The sequence below is a fragment of the Pisolithus orientalis genome (assembly GCF_024613125.1).
Source record: "Pisolithus orientalis strain OTSU chromosome Unknown F5J12scaffold_3, whole genome shotgun sequence".
Classification (NCBI taxonomy): domain Eukaryota; kingdom Fungi; phylum Basidiomycota; class Agaricomycetes; order Boletales; family Pisolithaceae; genus Pisolithus; species Pisolithus orientalis.
This window is the reverse complement of record NW_026260784.1, coordinates 1,968,504-1,981,863: the sequence shown is the minus strand read 5'-3', so window position 1 is coordinate 1,981,863 and position 13,360 is coordinate 1,968,504. Positions and strand designations below refer to the sequence as shown.

General features: G+C 50.4%; 4 protein-coding genes across 4 annotated transcripts; 3 read left to right on the top strand and 1 right to left on the bottom strand.

The window, feature by feature from the left end:
* Positions 1-115: 115 nt before the first annotated feature.
* On the top strand, positions 116-2,320 carry F5J12DRAFT_779944 (heat shock protein 70 family; the record flags this gene model as incomplete). Its single annotated transcript, XM_051742434.1, has 7 exons — positions 116-361; positions 410-469; positions 521-597; positions 652-1,667; positions 1,715-1,918; positions 1,975-2,023; positions 2,065-2,320. The coding sequence occupies 7 exons, from the start codon at positions 116-118 to the stop codon at positions 2,318-2,320; spliced, it is 1,908 nt and encodes a 635-aa protein (XP_051604511.1).
* Positions 2,321-2,616: 296 nt separating this feature from the next.
* Positions 2,617-4,076, top strand: F5J12DRAFT_779943 (uncharacterized protein; the record flags this gene model as incomplete). The annotated part of the gene is made up of 9 exons (XM_051742433.1): positions 2,617-2,841; positions 2,908-2,984; positions 3,029-3,106; positions 3,218-3,266; positions 3,405-3,448; positions 3,650-3,686; positions 3,750-3,805; positions 3,837-3,960; positions 4,038-4,076. The coding sequence occupies 9 exons, from the start codon at positions 2,617-2,619 to the stop codon at positions 4,074-4,076; spliced, it is 729 nt and encodes a 242-aa protein (XP_051604510.1).
* A 672-nt stretch (positions 4,077-4,748) lies between these two features.
* On the bottom strand, positions 4,749-5,449 carry F5J12DRAFT_315069 (symbiosis-related protein). The gene is made up of 5 exons (XM_051738867.1): positions 5,366-5,449; positions 5,146-5,309; positions 5,008-5,087; positions 4,862-4,955; positions 4,749-4,805 (listed from the first exon to the last, which is right to left on the bottom strand). The coding sequence occupies exons 2-5, from the start codon at positions 5,307-5,309 to the stop codon at positions 4,796-4,798; spliced, it is 348 nt and encodes a 115-aa protein (XP_051604509.1). The 5' UTR covers positions 5,366-5,449; the 3' UTR covers positions 4,749-4,795.
* A 2,709-nt stretch (positions 5,450-8,158) lies between these two features.
* F5J12DRAFT_955254 (uncharacterized protein) lies at positions 8,159-13,235 on the top strand (the record flags this gene model as incomplete). The annotated part of the gene is made up of 8 exons (XM_051749863.1): positions 8,159-8,984; positions 9,031-9,266; positions 9,316-10,368; positions 10,415-10,472; positions 10,530-10,689; positions 10,718-11,074; positions 11,121-12,961; positions 13,015-13,235. 8 exons carry the CDS (start codon positions 8,159-8,161, stop codon positions 13,233-13,235), a joined length of 4,752 nt encoding a protein of 1,583 aa, XP_051604508.1.
* Positions 13,236-13,360: the final 125 nt, after the last annotated feature.

The window sequence follows — 13,360 nt, the reverse complement described above, 5'->3', positions numbered from 1 at the left end:
ACCAACTACCAGTGCGAGTGCGGGCACCTGCGGTCGACATTGGATTCCCATATCATATTTTCGTCGAAACCACCACCGACACAGCCCATCGCATGACAAGACGAATACTACAGCCATGAACATGTTTCAATTTGATGCCTCTTCGTACTCATTTTATCACCTGCTTTTTCGCTTGCCCGGAGTTGCCCCCATCCTCGTCCGGCTTGAAGACCAAGATACAGAAATTCACTGCTCTTGCCCTTCACCGCACCAAGCTCCATCCATTGGTCCACTCGCCACCAGAACTGTCTTCACATTTAAGCGCTTGATCGGCCGCAAGTTCAAGGACGTGGAGGTCCAGGAGGACATGAAGCACTGGTTAGTACATGCGACAATTGTTAAATAGGAAAGCATCTTATATCATCTGCAGGGTGTTCAAGATGCTCGACCAGCTGTCGAGGTTGACATCGGTGGCGAGAGACAACAATTCGTATGCCTTTTCACCCCTCTGGATCAGTAAGAGAACTAATATACTTTCTAGAGTGCTGAGGAGTTATCGTCCATGGTACTTACCAAGATGCGTGAGACCGCCAGGCAGTATCTCAACAAGAAAGTCAAGTAAGTTGCGCGTATACTAGTTAGGAGTCCCCCAGTGTTGACTACTATTATTAGTCATGCGGTCATTACGGTCCCCGCATACTTTAACGATGCGCAACGGCAGGCCACCAAGGACGCTGGTCAAATCACTGGCCTTGAGGTTCTTCGAGTCATCAACGAGCCGGCGGCCGCGGCACTGGCATATGGCCTTGATCGTACCGAATCATCAGTGATTGCCATGTACGATCTTGGCGGTGGTACTTTTGATATCTCCATCCTGGAGATGCACAAAGGAGTCTTCAAGGTCAAGTCCACCAATGGAGACACCCACTTTGGTGGCGAGGACTTTGACATCGCTCTTGTTACCCACATCCTCAACGAATTCAAGAAAGAGTCGAGCATTGACCTCAATCAAGACTGCATGGCCATTCAGCGCATTCGTGAGGCTGCCGAAAAGGCCAAGATTGAATTATCATCCACGACGCAGACCGAAATTAACTTGCCATTCATCACCACGGACGCAACCGGTCCAAAGTACATCAACTTGAAGTTGAACCGCACTCAATTTGAGACCCTTACCGGCCCTCTGATCCAACGTACCGTTGATCCCTGCAAGAAAGCGTTGTCCGATGCTGGAGTCAAGTCTAGTGAGGTGAACGAAGTCTTCCTCGTTGGTGGTATGACCCGCATGCCTAAGGTCGGTGAGTCCGTGAAGTCGATCTTCAGTCGTGAGCCGAGTAAAGGTGTCGATCCTGATGAAGCCGTTGCCATTAGTGCTGCTATCCAGGGTGGTGTTCTCGCCGGAAATGTCACCGACATTCTACTTCTCGACATCACCCCACTCTCCCTCGGCATTGAGACTTTCGATGGTATCATGACAAAACTCATCAACCGCAGTACGACCATCCCAACGAAGAAGTCGCAAGTTTTCTCTACCGCTGCCGATGGCCAGACCGCCATTGAGGACAAGATTTTCCAGGGTGAACGTGAACTCGTCAGGGACAACAAACTCCTTGACAACTTCAATCTCGTCGGTATTCCGGCCCCGAAGGGCGTCTCTCAAATTGAGATCACTTTCGACATCGATGCTGGTATGTCTTTTATACAGGTCTTCAGATAATTTCCTCATCCCTTGTAGATGATATCGTCCACGTCACCGCCAAGGATAAGGCAACCAACAAGGATCAGTCTATGACGATCGCGTCTTTGTCAGGTCTGAGCGACAAGGACATTGAGTGCATGATCTCTGACGCTGAGAAGTATGCCGATGTGGATAAGGCCCGTTGGGAACTCATCGAGGAAGCAAACAAGGGCGAGTCAGTCTGTGTCGACACAGAGAAGGGTACGTATTTACTACATGGTGCTTCACTTTCCCGCATTGATTCGCACCTGTGATAGCAATGAACGAGTTCAAGGAGCAGCTTGATGCTGCCGAGAGGGAGAAGGTGTCGAAACTCGCTGGCGAACTTAGTGAATTGGCCTCGAAAGGCCTCCCGGCGATGCTTCTGTCACTGCCGAGCAAATCGAGGAGAAGATCGGCGAGACTCAACAAGTTTCGCTAGGCCTTTTCCAGAAGGTGTACGAGAAGCGCGGCGCAGAGAATGCGTCCTCCACGCAGTTAACGCAAGGCTCTGAGGACACGCCCCCCACGCTCTTCCTTGTCCTACTTATACTTCCGTCTGCCACAGGTCTACTCGAGGTAGTCAGATCTCTGAGCTGTAGTATGGGTATCTTCATATTATGATAAAACGTCTTATTGATCCACTCGAAAAAAAAAATGGAGGGGTGACTGCAAAAATTGCGGGTCACTGTTTTTAAGTTGCGCAGTGCTGCAAAAGTCGCGCAATCGGCTATTTTATTTTTGTTTGTTTAATGTTACAGATGCAGCGTCATAGGCTTAATCGTAACCCTGTCACAGGCTCTGGCAGACCACCTGCAACGTTACTAAAGGCCACGAGCCGAACACTGAAAGGTATAAAGCAGACGGGGGAAATGTTAAATTCATACCCCAACACCCATCCAACCTCTTCGTTGTCCAATATGCGTCTTCCTCAGCTTGCTTTCCTCGTCATGCCTTTGGCTACTCTCGTGGTCGGTGGCACCGTCAGCCGAAATGCTGAGGGCCTCGGTGGCCTGACAGAGCGGCAGACCTGCCTTTGTTCTCCCCAGGCCAAAGTCTGCGATGTGACCTTGCCCAACCTTTGCTGCTCTGGTGTATGCGCATCAGCCGCAAATTCTATTCTCTTGAATGCAGGAACATGTTCCGTGAGTTGCGGGTTAAACACGACGTCTTATGAAACTCAATGTGGTATGTACAGTGTTATTCAACAGGCACTGCATGCACTTCGAACAGCAACTGCTGCAGTGGTAGCTGCGTTAGCACCAATGGTGGTCCTTACTTGTGTGTGGTGAGTTAGAAGGAATTCATTCATTGCTGAACCTTCTGAATTAGCTGGACAGTAATTCCTAACACCAAGATTCATCTTGGAGCAAAGGAATTTAACGGCAGTTATGGTTACGGTGTTCACGAGTATGTAGCTTTGCTTGTTACGTTGTTTGGCCTGTCGGTTATTGCAGTGGAGGTGAATAGTATTGGTAAATCATGAAATCAAAGTTGATGGCTGCGGCGGCGGTCATTGAGAAAGAAATCTGATTACGACGACTCAGCAGTGGGACCTATTGCTAAGTCAGTAAGTTACATCCTGCTTGGAGCGTGTCCGTTATATGCAGTACTTGTCGTGTTCACGCAACGAAAGGAAGAAAATTGGACTCCGTAACGACTCACTAGATTGCTGAAATATCTTTGAAGTTGTACTATCATTTAACAGGCCGAGTTGCGAAAGTTTTCAGTCATCCTCAAATATCGTTTGATGTATTCATTTTTTTGCTATCGGCTTAAGACAGGTAGATTGAGCGTTCGTTTGAGTACTTAGGTTTCGGGGCAAGGCTGTCGGTTAACTTTAGAGCTTTCAAATCGGTAACCTCGACTTTGCCCAGCCAAATGTTCTAAATATTGAAAAACTCAGCAAGCGCATAGCGCACCCTTTTTGCTGATGCCAAAATCGTATTCTAGAAGGGTGTCCATGAGCACTCATCGAAAAGTTAAACATGTACGTACTTTTTGAGCGTTTAGTTTTCACCGATCTGGTCTAGAGGCCATCGGTTACCTTTAGTTTGAAATGTACGCGCCGGATGACTGTGACAGCCCGCGAACCGAGGAATGGATAGAGTATAAGAAATGTACTTCCTTTGTATGATAGGCTTTCCAAAGGTTTCAGCCTGTTTCTCAGCATGCGCGTTCCTTTCCTTTCTGCTACACTTGCAGCCCTGGTGACTATCGCAGTCGGAAGTGCTGTCACCCCAGACATTCACGCTCTCCGTAACGTAAAGAGACAGGCGCCCGTTCAAGTTTGCCTACCGTGTCTTGCATTGGGCACGACTTGCCTCACGTCCGTGCCCAGCCTCTGCTGCAGTGGCGCTTGCACGCAAACGTCGAGTGATGTTCCGGAAGTCGGGACGTGTACAGTAAGTCGTCAGCAAGCACTTCTCTTCGTCGTTCGGAGCTGATAAATAAAAACAGCAACAATGCATACCAACAGACTCTCCATGTGACATCAGTGACCCTGGACAGTGCTGCAGTGAAATCTGTGGGGTAAACAGCTCTTTAGGCAGCGGGTACTATTGCTATTGAGTTCGGGTAATGTCAGTTGCAACGGGTCGACGATGCAAACCCAAATGCTAGTCGTTGATGAATTCAGTGCTGGAGCACGATGATCACCTCACATTTCATGTCTGTTATTACGGCCGTCGAGACTTGTGGTTGTCTGTTTTGAGAAATGGCTACAGTTGTATTGGCTAGTTTGCCGGTGCCAAGTGGCATTAAGACCGGCTATCGAGACCCAGGCAAGTAGGTGGTACATCATTCAACAGCTAGAATATCGTACAGTGATTACAGTAACTGAGGATTGTAGTAGCAGAATGGTCCGGGATCCTAGTCCATATACGTACAGCAGAATGCGAAAGGGGGTTAGAAGTCCATTGCTAAATGTTCCGGATGCATTGTATTTGTTGTCCTAATGTATGAAGCCAAGTCCTGAGTAGGTAAACGAAACAGAAGTCCTTCATCACTTGTTCATGAAATCGTTCAGAGAGATAAAGTTGCAAGGAACGTGCATGGGATCACGCTATGATGGTGAAGTTCTGGCTAAAGTTGCCAGAATCACCAAACACTGCAATGCACCGTTTAGTATACATAGCGACTGAAAGGAATCGAGTAAATAGGAACTTACAGACGATGGCATAAATGCCAGTCGGCACGTCCGGTACTGTGACCATCACACTCCCATCGAGAATATTGAAATCATTGGCCAACAAGTAGTCTGGGGTAACCTTCAGATGGAATTCACTTAGCCAAATTGGGAGAGAACCCACCGAAATCGATGAGGTTGTTTACGACGAGATAAATCTGTCCCTCTGAATTTGTGATTTGTGCAGGGGCGTTACTCGTGTCCCTAGGAATCGTGTCAGTGATGTCGCTCGATTGCACCATCGATAAAGTAAAAGCTTTACCAGACGACTTCTGCTTGTTGTCCAACGTACCAAACGGTCCCCTGGTGAGGATCGAGGACCGGCGGGACGAAGACATCTCGTTTCTGGACAGGCACGGACATCGCCAGTGCAAGGAGGGACATGAGAGCGAAGAATGAGGACATAAAAGACTTCGTGAACATCATCTTGGGAAGGTAGTAAGTAAAGGAAGTGGAAGGTGTTCGAGAGAGAGGTGTCTCACAGCTGTGGTGTGGTCCGCCCAGGTATTTGTAGGCCAGGGAGAGGGTGGACAGTATATTAATTATGAAGTGTAACGTGTACGATGATAGCCGGATCCGACCGTTCCGCATGACCACACACTGCCTTTGCTCCCGTGTTCCGGCTAACGATGACATATATGGACATGCCTTCCTGTTGCTTCTAGACTCAATCCAGACGTGTGCCAGCGTCCACACTTGACACGACCCAATGGACAGTGGCAGCGGCACTGGCCAGTGCATGTGTGACGCTTCAACTCCACAGCTTCTGATAGCACGCCTTGATCATTGACCCCCAGAACATGAATTGCATAGCAAGTGCTTACGCATGTGACAAACCTTTGCCAGTCATGGATGCTAGTACATAGCTATGCAGGGTCCAAGTTGGCTCATCAGAAAACCGTAGTCAGTGTTATACCAATACCATCCTCATGGTAAGTGACAGACTACAGTAGGCGCGCGGTTGGACTAGGGTCCGCCTCCGCAGCGGTTGAGGCAATGATACATCGCCACTCAATCCAATCCTCTTCCTTGTAGACTCCCTTGTAGCCGCCACTGTCTCCAGGAGCCGATTGTTGTAGCGAAAGCAGTCGTTGAAAGGGGAAAGAAGTTTTCGAGATCTTCGTCGTTCCAGTTTTGTGGGTCGAGTGACTTGCACGAGAGGACCAGTGATGACATAGCCAGTCCCCTGATCTGTGCTACAGCCTCTGCCACTGACGGAAACTCGTGACGGGCCAACTTCATTTCAGTTAGTGCAGATGTTAGGCTGTATCGATCAAACACGCCGCAGGCTGGTCGAACTCAAGGTCGGCCTTGCTAGTATACGAGCGCAGGTGTGTCCTAAACGTACTATGCAAACTGGAATTCCTCGCAACAGTAGTGGTCGGAGAGTTCATACTCCCAAGTGTCCAAGCCTCCGTGAGGTCAACTTTTCGAGTGGGTATGATTGCACCTGGGTGCTCGTAGGCCTTGAGACTTTCAAAACTGGTTCGTCTAAACATGGTCTGATCAGGACGGGGACCAGCGCTTGCGGGCCCGCTGATCAAAGACCGGAGGCAATGAATCAGCACAAACATAGATATAAGCAGGGAAGTACGACGTCATCGCGAGAACGATGTCCAGGCTTTGTTCCGACGCCACTGTATGTGCATGGCATTTTTTCCGTTCTCGTTCGCCATCAAGTTGTTGGGTCATTTGATTCGGGTAGGACAGGATATGGGTTTTGGTGTTGATGCTAAGGATAGGAATGAGGGTCATGATGTGTTCAGAATAATGTCCGATAAACCGACGAGGCATGGCTTTGGCGGACTCCATCGTTTATGAGTGTATCTGACCGTGTGTATGGACGTTGCTGCGGCGTGATTAATATGGATGTACGCGGCGGAAGTAAAGCGATGAAACGAGAGTACAAGACGAGCCATTTTTGGGACGGAAACAGAGCTCTACTGCCAGGGGTGGTACTTATCAATGACTTGAGGCGTGTAAATTCACCTTGAGGTACGATCGCTTTCTTTGTCTTCTTTCCTTCCCTTTATATTGAAGGGTCAGCTTCCGAGGGAGGTGACGACAGACGCAGGACCGGAGCGATTCCATAGCTGGTGCATATAATCAAGCAAGAACTAAGGGTTTTCAGGAACCGATTAGGATGTAGAAAGTGTGTCAATGCCATTCGTACCAGATGTCTAGTCGTCCGGCAAGGCAGTGGAACACGCAGATCCCCGAAGACCCGCTAGAATGATATGGAGCATAGCTTGCGTACATCCACAGGCGACAGATGAACCTCGTTGTAGTGAGCTGCCCAGTATACAGTCTTCCGGCGTATGGGACACTCAAGCCCGAACGTCCGTCATGGCTGCCGAATGTAGAGTTCTGGTCCTGTTATGAACGACAGAACGACGGTTTTTCAGAGCGATATTAGGTCAATTGTCTCATTAGATTAATCAGGTCTTCACGCACCTACTACTCCCGATCCAGTCAATGGATACAAAAACGAAATCAAAAAGGATCTCCGGGACGCCAACACGTGTTATCTAAGAAAGTGAAAAGGAAAACTGTTTGGTATCTGTCGCGATACAGCAGCTCGCTGGAGTGATGAAGGCAGCTGCACTGGGACAACACGCGAGAAAAACAATCTCCTAGATTCGTCACCCTGGTGTCCCTTTGCACGGGCAGTATGTGATCTACCGTGGGTCGCAGTTTGCCTGGTCAGGAGCGTGCAACGGAAGCATCTCAAGATGGACGAACTCAACTTGGAAGACGTCTAGAGGTGCCCCGGATACGCGAAATTCATCGCATGTACTCAAGAGGTGTGAATGTTATCTCCTGATCCACCCATTGTGAAGGAAAATGGCCCATTACAAGCTGCAAGCCACTGCGAGTGCCCGTAGACGGAGGAGTTAACTGCATCCTCGCCATCAGTAGGACTTCGATTCTTCTCATTGACGGTTGTCTAGGTCCCCGCGGTCACAGCTCACTCACCTGTGTTGATGAATCCAAGTCATCAAGATTCAGCTCGTGCATAAACGTGCGTCAAGACATAGGCATAGGGAAGAATCATAACAAGAATATGTCCCCAGGACCGGTTTGGCCACATGTGGCATCAAGGTTGCTACTTATTACTGCCAGAGATAAATGAGCTCGGGTCAGGCCTGCAGGTCCGCGTAAAAAGTTTAAACCTGATCAGCACACGAGATGCGACCACGTGACCGGTGTAGCAAAACAAATGTAAACTACGCGTCGGTGGACGCGTTTAATGGGGTCACGTTACGGAATGAATTATGGTAACAAATTTTGGAATGGAGAGTGGCTTTCTTGGCTTCAACTTCGACAACGACGACGAACCTTGTGTCGGTCGTTTTGGGCGTGCCTCGTCTGTCGTCGTAGACATCCTCGCCATGGCCCTTCCTACACCACCGAGCACGACTCATCACGACCGAGACATCAGGCTGCCCGGCTCGCGTGTCGCATGGTCACAGCAAAACCAATACTTTGCATTTACGGCCAGTCCCAAGGCCAATATACCTCTCCCGAGACACCTGGAACATCCGGCCAAGTCCATCCTAAAGAAGTGCTCGCAGACTTTCCTTCCCGTCCCGGAAGACGACACGAGAGAGGTCACCCCAGAACCAGAGGACCCTCTGGTCAATTTAACGTACCTAGCGCGACCGGTCTCTCTGATAATTGACCCGCAGTCTTCTTTACGCGACCTCATTGAGGCTTATTCCGTCCTCAATGCACGTATAAGAGCCGCCGCGACAGATTCGACCGACGGCGACGCCTCATGGCCGCTTTTCCAGCCCTTGCGTAAACATACCCAGGCATTAGTCGACGGCATCTGTCGTGACCTGGGCAGAGCACTCACCGAACCCGATACTATCACGGTACAGGACGACGAGCCTCCCGTCCTTGACTGTGGCGATGAATGCGACGTGGAGGAAACTTGTTCCCTCCTTCCCTCCCCCAAGAGAAGCCCCAAGAAAAAGAAAAAGGGAATGTCAGCGGCCCAGGTCAAACTCGCACGCGATTTGTGCACGACAACGCACACCGTTCTCCGGCTCCTCAGTGCCGTATTCACCTCGTCCGCCGTGTACCAGCTGTTTAGTGGTAAGAGTTTTTATCTCTTGCATGTTTGAATACTGAACGGTTACAGAGGCGCAGCTGCGGGATATGCTAACGCACGTCCTTGCTATCCCCATGGCCGAAGCATTGCCTACTCCTAACGCGCGCAAGACATGCGCGCTCTCGATATGGCTTCTACAAGTTCAACGATTACCTGAAGAAGTCCTATTGCCTGCGCGGGACAGAATCGCCTTTGCCTTGCGTCGCGGTATGGAGGGAGAACTTGGTAAGGAAGGGAAAAAAGGATCAGCTTGCGATGGTCTCAAAGTAAGTAGCACTCTACTTGCAAGCGTTATCACTGACTGGTGCATTGCAGGCCATCCACGATCTGTCGTTGTACCAACCCTCTACCTTTGTCCCCGCTTTCGTCGAGCTGCTTCCTTCGATATTATCAAATCTACTTGCGCCCACGCTGACACTGCGAACACAAGCATGTCATGCTCTCGGAGGATTCGTCCTTGGAGTTATTGCCTTGCCACCTTCGGTTTTGCACACACGCATATCCAACACAGTCGCTGCGTTCTTGACAACATCGGCTGCTTCCCCTCCACGTACCACCAAAACTGGAAATACCTCGAAACCCGAACCCCTCATCGTTCGTACCCTACGTTCAACACTGAACGCTTCCGACCCTACCCATGTAGCTCATGGTCCTGTATGGGCTCTCAGTGTGCTGGCATGCTTCATAGTCCTGCTCGGCCCTAAACTCTGCACCGACATCCAGCTCACTCGCATAGTGTCCGCGCTGTTGACGCTCGCGATTCGCAACAAGAAGAGCTCCGTCAGGGCTTTGGGGTGCTTGTTATGGCGGTGCATTACATGGGCCTACATGCGGCCGCCCCTGAGATCCGAACTTAACGCAAAACAAGATAACGAAGGAGTGGGTATGCAAGACGAGGACATCCAACTGGCACGGGAAAACTTCTGGAAACTAATACGTTCCGTCGTCGATATGGGCGTCGGTGTTTCGACTGTTGCCGCGCTGATTACCGATGAACTCGACGATGAGGATCGGCTGAGGAAGGCTATTGAGCTTGTAAAGGGTATGATCCAAAAGGGTTCCCAAGCATGTGAGGATGGTATGGAAATTACGAGGATTTTCGTCAGCTTTGAGAACACCGGACAGTCGTGGACGCTGAACAAACTCCTACCTCATTCCCTCTTTTCGTCTAATCCGGGTCTGCTCACCGCGGAATACAACGGCTTGTCAGGCGTAGTGAGACCAATCTTCGACGAATGCCCACAATTCACCGACGTTCGCTCGCTCACTCGAGAAGAACTGTCGCGGGATTGGGTGTTCGACGAACTTATAGAACTCTGGAAGATTGCCCTCAGTTCTTTGCGGATGACTGAGAAGTATGCCCTTCCGGTGAGTCATATCGCCAACCTACGAGGGCGTGGCTAACGTTAGATAGCTCGAGATCACTGGGATATGGGAAGGTCTCATGAAAGCCAACGTGGCTTTCCTGTTAGGTAAGTAAGATCCCTTTTCGTTCCAGCCCTTGAGTTAACCAAGAACATCAGACGCAGATGATCATAATGGCATCGTCAACTTTGGTACTCGGGCTGCAAACTTGTTGGCTGATATCCTTGGTGACCACACACTCAACTTCACCTCGGCAGCTGGGGTGACTTCACCAACACCATCAACTCCTGGAGCTTATTATCGTTACGCGCGGAGACTCGAACGGTCGTCGCCGTCAAATGCTTCGATCAAGCTCCAAATCGTTCGCTGAGCTATGGGCAATTATGCGCACTACTTTTCCCAACAACCTGCTTCATAATGGTGGTGCCAAGATCCTTGAATACTTGGTAGAGGATGAGGAGGTACTCACCGAACAGGCTACGACTGACAACGCAAGGACACAATGGGCATATCTTTGTGCTGAGACCCTAGTCGTCTGCGATGTCGACGAACTGCGCAAGTTCTGGGTAAGAAGGGCGCGCTCCGTTGCGCTCATGCCATATGAGGCAGGCGTTCAAAATCTTGTTTGGCGGCGCTTCGTCGAAAAGTGGAGAGAGGATGCGGAGAGTTCATGGGAAGGAGCCGTCGTGCTTCTCGGCGTGCCATTCGAGTGAGTGTTTTGCCTCCGTTTAGGGTTCTCTGCTCAACAACGACAGCAAATCGTATGCCTGGGAACTTAATAATGAGGACTTCAACATATGGGATGGTTTCCTTCGTGATGCCATGGACCAGGCCAGAGACGGTGGCTTGGACGCAATGACCCTCCTGGACCATGTTGCGGAAGATTTAGCCCGCGTACCCGGTCCTGCGCAAGCTTCCTTTACGCGGATTGCAGATCTCCTCCTTACTCACTTCGAAATTGGAGACGCAAGACAGATACCCGCTAATGTCTTCGACTTCGTCAACGACACGCTGCTCTCCACGTATCCGCCGGAACCTCGCAACTTGAAACCGTGCACATGGTTATTAGCCACGCTCACCCGAATCATCGATGGGTGTCCCGTCGATCGAATCTTGGACTTGCTACAAACCATCCAAGACGGCGTCAGCATTTGGGTTGCAGACGATCGCAGCGTCTTCTCGGAAGACGAATACATCTACGATGTGTTACCCTTGTATCAAACCGCCTTGCTGAGCCTCAAGGACCTTCCCGGAGAAATAGACATCCTGACTACTCTGTCACCTTTCTTGCACTCTGCCTTCAGTGGGCGAGGTGAAGTGTTGCCAATCTCCAAAGAGGCATTTAGGGACTTCTGGATTACCTCCTTCGCTGATTGCGACGGGCCTGAAGAGGGGTGGCCTGAAGACATCCGAGCTTGTCTCCGATACTGTGGTCTCTCGTCAGATGACGTCCCAGAAGACCTCTCCAGTGAACTGTCGGAGCCAGCACCTTCAGACGCCACTGTATGCACGTACCCTGCCTCTGGCACGTCTTCCAGCAGGGCAACGTCGCTATTGTGTGACGACGAATCGACATGTACCACGGTGCATACAGGATCCGAGTCCGACTCTGAATCCGAAGTCGATTCTGATGACTTACCTATCATCGGTCGACTCAGACCCGCGTCGTTCACGCGCTTCGGAGATCTGGGCGGCTCGGTCAAGTGCTCAGCTCTTACTCCTGCGCAGGTTTGCACAGTATTGGCATTGTCTACACCTATCAAAAAGCTACAATCCACCGTCACGCCTCCCCGTCCTCAAAAGCCTGTTACAACTCCAGAGTCGTATCAGTCGCTTATTCTTCGTCCGCCTGCCCCAACGCTTCCTATTCCTCCGAGTGCCCCTTCAACCCCGAAGCGCACACCCCCGGGTCCAAAGTCTTCTTACAGTGTATCACCAAGCAAGAGGGCCAAGTTACACGACAAAGAAAATGTCTCACCCAGTCTCCCTCTGTCCGTGATGGAGCGATTATCAGCCAGATCCAGCCCTGGATCAAGTCTGAGTACGGCTTCTCCTGTCCTCGGAAAACGACAGGCATTGGAAGAATCGCCATACGAAGGTACACCGAAAAAGGGCCGCACGATATCTCCGGCTGCAACCTTCATCCGTTCGTCCGTCGTTTTTCCATCTTCGTCTGAAAGCGACTTGGAAGAAGAAATGGCCGTCGAAGCTAGCCTCTTCGCTCCTCTTGGAAAGAAGCGACCCCGCCGCAACGGCGCTTCACATACTGAGTTGTCTCAAGAAAGTCCTACTAGCCGGAAGCGCAAACGTTCTCGCCTTGTTTTTGATGCCGTTGTTGTTCCTCCGCTTGTTGATGTGCGGCGTCAATGGCAGTTGCAAAGACGTGCAAGTGCTGAAGATGCTGCCGCAACCCCGATGAGCCCTTCTCTTCTCCATCGCAGACTGTCGCTGCCACACCTTCGTGATTCCGATGGTGACACTCTTCCGCAGGCTAAAAGAGTGAAACGATTGAGACATTTGGAGGATGCTGAATTGTCTGACGCTTCTCCGCGATCTTCCCTGAAGGCACTCGAAGATATCGTCATAGCAGGAAGTGGTAAGTTACCGTTAACCTTTCGGCCCTATCAGTTGAACTAATTTCCCCTTCAGACGATTCCATTATCATGGCTGGCCCGCAACCCGAACACCCAAGCTCGGACGACGATCCACATATAGGCCAAGTCTCCCCTCGACATCTAGCTTCTCCTGCCCCTCGCCGTCGGCTCGGCTTTGACTATGACTTCTCAAGCGATGGTTTCTCCTCCAGCCCTTCGAGGGATCTTATCGCACGCCGCCAGCAACGCTTTGGTAGCGTCACAGGTCAAACTTGATGTATAGCTAGTAGTTAAATATCTAAAGACAATTGTCATACATTGTACACTAAACTCATTGCACACTTGTCTTGCACGTCATACCGTTTTCCGTCTCTTTTCGCAAAGCATTCGTGTTATATAGA